Genomic DNA, 7500 nt, shown 5'->3' with positions numbered 1-7500 from the left:
ACGAGAAAGATATCGTTCGTCTGAAGCTGACTCTGACTTTGGCTTCCGGCTTATATCACATGACGATATGCTACAAACTACACAATAATGCTGGTTTGACGCTATGGATTGGCGAGACGTTGATAAAGCTTGACATGACAAAATAAAAAATGATAAATAAAAAAAAAATGATGAAGAGGTATGAGTAACGAAAGAGGATTCATGAGACTGACTCGGATGACGGATGGCGGGAAAAGGAAGTCAGAGTCCGCGACAACGAACGCACAGAGAGAGAGAGAAAAAAAAATGAATGTCGCTTTTTCAGTTCCTACTTTTATTTTATTTCTTTAGGGGAAAAAAAAAAACTTTGCCTGAAACACAACACAGGCGGAGAGAGAGAGCGGCTCTGGCAGAACGATGTCTATGTACATTTGTGACCAGTAAATCTTTTTATTTCTTTCTTTATGTACACAGCCGAAAGCCCTTAATATATGTGCACATTATCTCGGTTGGGACCCCTGCTTTCATCTTATTATTACAATTCAATCGTCCTCTTAATCAATTTGGATTCATTACCATGCATGTCATTTATTTTTTGGTCAATGTTGTTGCAAAGTCAGACACAGAGGACGAAGAGGAGAGAGGTAGACAGGCATGTCTTTCTGAAGAGAAGTAAGATTTTTTTGTTCGAAAATTTGGCGGGAAAAATAAGCAAGACGAGACGAAAGAAAACGAAATTCGAAAACGTTAAAGAAAACGAAGACTAATGAAAGAAAACGAGAAAAAAAAACGACAGAAAATAAATAAACACTATAGGGAAAATTCAACTATTCACTGGAGGGGGATATCCAACTCTGAATAATATATTATTTTGATTGTCTGTCTGACCGTACCTTTTGAGAGTATTAAGTACGTCAGACCTGATGAGTTGGATGAAAAGTGCATCAGCGAATGAAAGAATGGCGTAAAGAACATAATCTGATAAAAGAAAGGAGGAACAAAGAAATGAGTGAATTGTACTTAGTTTGATATTTGTAAATGAAAAGAAACAGTACACCTGATATAAAAAGAAATGGCAGGTTGAGATAAATCTATATGTCGAGATGTGGGGGCATAACTAATGAATGTTATTTTTTCATGTATATAAATGTAAAATATCTTTCTGAACACAATATATCTTTCTTACAAGTTATAAGAACTGTGTCAAAATTTTGTCTACCTTTGAAGTTCCTCTTTAAACTCCAAAAATTAAAATCAAATTTACATTTAAAAAAAAAGGTAAAAAGAACAAGAATGAAATTGGAAAACTGTCCAAAATGCAGATTAAAAATTGCCAATACTTGGGTTTACCAGTCACGCCTAAGTACCTTAAGTTGAATGACCTGTCTTAGTGTAGATAGATGTCTCCTACAAGCAATTTTATGTCTCGTGCTTTACGGGTACCTATTCTTATTTTGATTTTAATTTTTCCCTTATGAAGTGATATGTCTTTATCGCATTTTTTTTTTTCTTTTTATCACTTGCTAGAAGTCATGTTTTTTGCTGTCTCGTTTTCTCTCCAGCTTCAACACGGCGACTGTGCCTATGTCTATGTCATTGCTTTGTCCCTGTTATAGTGTAACTTTCTCTCGGTCCAAACTGTTGAATTTAAGCCTTTAAATATACTGCTTTTTGCCTCCCTTACACTTTCAGCTTCTTCTGACCTACGTCCCACGATAGAGAGTATTTTTTGTCACTTTGTCTTTTAAAAGGAGGAAAAAAATCTTGTGTTTGTGACTGGACGGTGTCTAACCATTTCCGGGTTTGTGAATGTTTATTTTTTTTTAGTGGGGTGACAGGGTTGTCCTGTCCAATGTTACACATGGCCTCTTCGTGCTAGTGAATGGTCGGTCTGCCTGTCGTCCCTTCCGAGTGCACATGATGGCTACCCAAAGCCCTTGTCTACTACTAGTACACCAGCACAGCTCATACACACCCTCTCTGCAAGGCTACCTCGCCCCGTGGCAAGGCACACACAGCAGGCTCCAATGACTTTAGCGCCAGGACTTGTTCTAAACATGTTTCGAAGTCTGACCAATTGGCTGGAGCTTGTTGTGTTGCCGTCGACTGCCTCGAGGGAGTTGGCCGCAAGGAGCTTGACTCAGACATGCAAACCTAGAAAAGTTTTATTCGTTTTTTTTTTTTTTACGTAATGTGCCGTCCTTTCTTTTATTTTTCCTACAAAATATTGCACTTCTTACAAAAAGAGAAAACAAATTAACTACAGCATCTTCACACAAAATGAACTCTATGTCTTTATGTGAGAGAGAGAAAAAAAAAATGGACAAAAAAAGGTTCCGACTTCCAAAGCCAATTTACATTAAGATTCAAGATACCAAAGTCGACATACACAAGCCAATGTTTTAGCCTCAACACTCGCCCGCACTTAGGCCAGGTTAGCTTCTCTGCAGGTCCTTGTGGCAGTCTGCATATGTTCGAAGTCACACCTTGCACTCAACACTAATACTTCTGACATAATGACTGATTAACCCGTAAGATGCAATGAAACTTTGGCAGGCGCTAAGACAGCCACGATTGTCAGAGAAAAGGAAGAAAAATAATAAATACTATTTAGAGAATAATCATAAAAAAATGAAAGATCTTCAATGCGATCATCTTGCAGTATGTAACCTAGTTACAGTTACAAGGTAAGATCTATCAAACCACTGAGTTCAAAAAAAATCAGTAGGCATACCATATGAGCAAATAAGGCAGTGCAACACCTCAACATATATATCACCCTATTTATGTAAATGCCAAATGAAAGAAACTCCATCATCCTTGCCACCGAGATTTCGCCCTACAAGGGGAAACCCCGACAAGGGAAGAACTGAAGGTCTTAACGTACATATTCTAAGGGGTAACTCAAAAAAAAGAGAGAGTAGTTCCAATCGTGTCTTCTATCCCAGCCTAGGAAAAAGCCTGTGACTTGGCCGGGTTACACATCCAAGCTCTGGCGAAACCAGGGTATTTTGGCAGCGTTCCTTCCCTCGCCTGGGCAGCGTGGCCGGCAGCTCCAACGACGCACACTCGGACCCCGCGCCCGCTGCGTCGTCTCCCACGCTCTTTGAGATTCTCCTGAAGGGGGCCTCTCTGCGCGCCACGAGACTCCTGTCATCGTCCTCGTCCTCCTTCTACTTCTTCTTCCGTTTCCCCGTTATATTCGTCTTCTACCTCCTCTTCTTCCTCGTCCTCCTCTTCTTCCTCTACTTCTTCCTTTTCCCTCTTCCACTACCTCCTCCTCTTCGTCTGTCTCACCCTCCTAGCGAAACACCGGCAGGAGATCTGGGCGAGGTGAGACTCTAACGACGGGCGTGGCGACTCGGGCTGGGCACTCGGCCAGTGACTCGCGGTCTCCCACGAGTCTCCGGCGAGGCAAAGAAGGGGGGCAAAGAGAGAAGGAGGGGGAGGGGCTCTCCACTCCCAGGGCACGAAGACTGGGTATCACTACCGGGGTATCGGGCGTTGGTCATGAGAGCGAGGGGAAGGAAGGAAGGGAGGAGAGGACCAGTTACCTAGTCCCCTTCCATCGCGTCCCGCAGGTCGTGCCCCCGAGGACGATGACTCCGGGTTCGAGCGCACGAGCGAGCCCCGGTCCCGAAGCGGATGGTTCTGCACCGGCCGCTGCCTTCGACGTTTCCTCCTTGCTCCTGCTTCCTGCTCCTGCTTTCAGCTTCTGCTTCCCCGGACCTACACAGAGCTTTCAAGTTTAGAGAGATCGAGAACAGTGAAATGGCAGCACTTTTTTTCCGAGCGGCTTTTTCGGATTAGGACTAAAGTCTCACGCAACATGTACCTCCTCTTTCTTTTCTTTTTCTTTCTTCTCCCAAAACGACGAAATTCACACTCTCAGGTTCGTTGAATGGATGAACTTTTTTTCCCTTGTGCTAAGTAAAAAACTGAGTATAAAGTCTCTCCTCCCAGTCGCGTCCCGGGTTTTGATTGCATTTGCAAACCAAGAGGCTGACTGCGGGTGGCCGGGGGGAGGGGGCGGGGGGAGAGAGAGGGCGGGCGGACTCCCGCGCCCGGACACCCGCCCGCCCGCCCGCGCCGCCCTTTGTGAACAAGGCGAGATCATAGAGAAGTTGTAATATCAACCGAGTAGCCTGCGGGCGCCCGTCCGGCCCAGCCGCGGGCGAGGGGGGGCGGAGCCGACGCCCGGCCGCCCCCGCGCTCGCCGGGAATCAAGGGCGGCGGAGGGCGGGCGCCGCAGCACAGCACTAAGCCTAGGGTGTTGTCGCCCGCGGGCCGTGCTCGACTAGTGGGTGTGGGCGGCGTGGGCGGCGGAGGGCGGCGTGGGCGAGCGTCCCGCCTCACACGCCGCCCGCCGCCCGCCGCCGCTCACTGTGCTCGCGCCCAAGACTGCGACAATTGCACTTTGGTCTGGTGATATGTGAGCGGCCCGGCCCCCTGCGGGCGTGGCGGGGGGGAGGCCGCACCACTGGGCGTAGAGGGGCGTCCCGTGCGGGCGGCGGCGGCTCAGGTGACCGGGTTGGTGATCTGCGGCAGCTTGGTGTGGTGGCGCGGGTGCAGCGTGGTGGCGCCGCCGTCGTCCGTGATGGTGGCGCGCAGCTTGGTGGCCGACGTGGCGATGGTGTTGAGCTTGGCGGCCGACGAGGGCGTGCGCGACGACGACGACGACGAGGGCGTGCGCAGCGTGGAGGCCGGGGAGTCGCTCTTCTCGGAGGGCGGCTTGGGCAGGCGGCGCCGCAGCCAGCCGTGCCGCAGCGCCTGGTTGGGCGTCATGCGCGTGGCGGGGTCCCAGTCCAGGCAGCGCTGGATGAAGTCCAGGAAGAGCGGGTCGTTGCAGCCCTTCAGCGCCGTCTGCAGCGCCTTGGAGCCGGGCGGGCCGCGCGGCTTGCCCCGCCGCGAGTGCCCGCCGTGCAGGATGGTCGAGCCGTCGGGCAGCGTGCGCGTCACGCAGTAGCGCGGGTAGCCCTTGCTCGTGATGAAGTTCTTGGCGCGCTTGCTCTGCTCCAGCAGCTTGGCGGGCGGCATGCCCAGCAGCTCGATGATGCACGCCAGCTGGTCTGCCTCGTCCTGCGGGGAAGACTCGCGTTAGGGGCGGTTCGGAAGGAGGGGGGGGATGAGCCTCATTTGGGGCTGATGGCCGGGTCTGTACAGTTATCTTGGATCAGGGGGCCTAATGTGCTGTCAGGTCTTTTAGGGCAACTTTATAATCTATGTGTAATGCATATTTTGAAATTAGTATTTCATATCACCAAACATCAAAAGCTTATATCATTTAAATACTTAAAGACAAAATTAAAAGGGCAATAAGAGGATTAATAAAAAATATAAATAACAGTGATTATGGCAACGATGATATGTTGACATGAATGACAATCGTGACGAAGATTATAAAGATGAAAATTATAGAAAAAAGTAGAAAGAAATAAGAGAAAAAAGCGAAGGAGTGGGAGGAAGGAGAGAGAGAGAGAGAGAGAGAGAGAGAGAGAGAGAGAGAGAGAGAGAGAGAGAGAGAGAGAGAGAGAGAGAGAGAGAGAGAGAGAGAGAGAGAGAGAGAGAGAGAGAGAGAGAGAGAGAGAGAGAGAGAGAAAGAGAAAGAGAAAGAGAAAGAGAGAGAGAAAGAGAGAGAGAGAGAGAGAGAGAGAGAGAGAGAGAGAGAGAGAGAGAGAGAGAGAGAGAAGAGAGAGAGAGAGAGAGAGAGAGAGAAGAGAGAAAGAGAAAGAGAAAGAGAAAGAGAAAGAGAGAGAGAGAGAGAGAGAGAGAGAGAGAGAGAGAGAGAGAGAGAGAGAGAGAGAGACAGGGAGGGAGAGAGAGAGAGAGAGAAGAGAAAGAGAAAGAGAAAGAGAAAGAGAAAGAGAGAGAGAGAGAGAGAGAGAGAGAGAGAGAGAGAGAGAGAGAGAGAAAGAGAAAGAGAAAGAGAAAGAGAAAGAGAGAGAGAGAGAGAGAGAGAGAGAGAGAGAGAGAGAGAGAGAGAGAGAGAGACAGGGAGGGAGAGAGAGAGAGAGAGAGAAAGAGAAAGAGAAAGAGAGAGAGAGAGAGAGAGAGAGAGAGAGAGAGAGAGAGAGAGAGAGAGAGAGAAAGAGAAAGAGAAAGAGAAAGAGAGAGAGAGAGAGAGAGAGAGAGAGAGAGAGAAAGAGAAAGAGAAAGAGAAAGAGAGAGAGAGAGAGAGAGAGAGAGAGAGAGAGAGAGAGAGAGAGAGAGAGAGAGAAGCATTAAAAAGGAAAGAACTATGGTAGAAAAAAAAACCCACACAACACACAAACTAGATTTATTATAAATGAAACATCAGTTCCGAAATGCTCGAAAACCTCCTGCACTCTTCATCAGGACCTGAAAATGGAATCCAGGAGGACTTCGAAACCGTTGTCTCATTTTCAATATATCTAGTTTGTGCATCGCGGGATTTCCTCTCACAGTATCAACACGGTAGAGTATTTTGCCTTCCATTCACAGAAGGAACTAACCACCCCTCCCCCCCCAACCCCTCCCCCCTCATAACCCTCTCAGAACCCTCTTAGAACCCCCCCACACCCTCCGAAACACTAACCTCGCCCGGCAGCAGTGGGTACCCGGTGAGCAGCTCAGCCAGAATGCAGCCCAAGGACCACATGTCGATAGCCATGCCGTACTTGGCGCCGAGGATGACCTCCGGGGCGCGATAGAACCTGCTCTGGATGTACGTGTAGACTCGCTGGTTCTCGTAGCAGGAGGAGCCGAAGTCGATCACCTGGAAGGAAGAAGGAAGAGTCAATATTTTTTATTTATTTATATATATATATTTTTTGGGTCGAGGTCGATCGCCTGACGGAGGGAACGAAGAGTGATTTTTTTTTCTGTCGATGACCTGAAGGAGGGAGAGGAGAGCCTTTTCCCTCTTTCCTCCTCTCCTCTCCTCCCTCCCATCCGCCTACCTTCCCTCCCTCCCTCCCTCCCTACAACAATCGTAACAACCAGCCTTTATTCCCCTCCGTCGACGCCACCCTCCCCCCTTCCCCTCGACCATCCCTCTCACCCTCTCTCCCCTCGGCCATCCCCCTACCCCCTCTTTCCCCTCGACCATCCCCCTCCCCCTCTTTCCCCTCGGCCATCCCCCTCCCCCCCTCTTTCCCCTCGGCCACCCCCCCCCCTCCCCCTCCCCTCTCCCCCCTCTTTCTCCTCAGCCCAAACCGAGGGAACGTGCCAGCAGGTGACCCCCCCCCCCCTTCCTCTTCGACAGGCCGCCAGCGCTCGTCGAGGAATTTCTATGTCTATGTCCATATGTCTATACTTAGACAGGTTCGGCCGACCGACTGTCTTGTCTGTCTGAGTCTGGCTATTTATGTGTCTGAATGTGTTTGTTTGTTTGCTTGTTTGTCTTTATATATGTTTCTGTATATATATATGTGTGTGTGTGTGTGTGTGTGTGTGTGTGTGTGTGTGTGTGTGTGTGTGTGTGTGTGTGTGTGTGTGTGTGTGTGTGTCTGTGTGTGTGTGTGTGTGTCTGTGTGTGTGTGTGTGTGTGTGTGTGTGTGT

At 49.0% G+C, this 7500-nt stretch overlaps 1 protein-coding gene across 1 annotated transcript in view; it reads right to left on the bottom strand.

Annotated features, from left to right (window-relative positions):
* LOC125026174 (dual specificity tyrosine-phosphorylation-regulated kinase 2-like) overlaps positions 1-7500 on the bottom strand; it is a 137107-nt gene that overhangs the window by 956 nt on the left and 128651 nt on the right. The window contains exons 2-3 of the mRNA XM_047614454.1: positions 6536-6715; positions 1-5058 (exon numbers count right to left, since the gene is read on the bottom strand). The exon at positions 1-5058 is cut by the window's left edge and continues 956 nt beyond it. Coding sequence (XP_047470410.1) covers positions 4498-5058; positions 6536-6715 — 741 coding nt within the window. The 3' untranslated portion in view covers positions 1-4497. The remainder of the gene's footprint in view (positions 5059-6535; positions 6716-7500) is intronic.

Source organism: Penaeus chinensis, chromosome 6, assembly GCF_019202785.1.
Source record: "Penaeus chinensis breed Huanghai No. 1 chromosome 6, ASM1920278v2, whole genome shotgun sequence".
Classification (NCBI taxonomy): Eukaryota; Metazoa; Arthropoda; class Malacostraca; order Decapoda; family Penaeidae; genus Penaeus; species Penaeus chinensis.
Note: the sequence above shows the minus strand (reverse complement) of the source record. Positions and strands in the feature narration are given on the sequence as shown.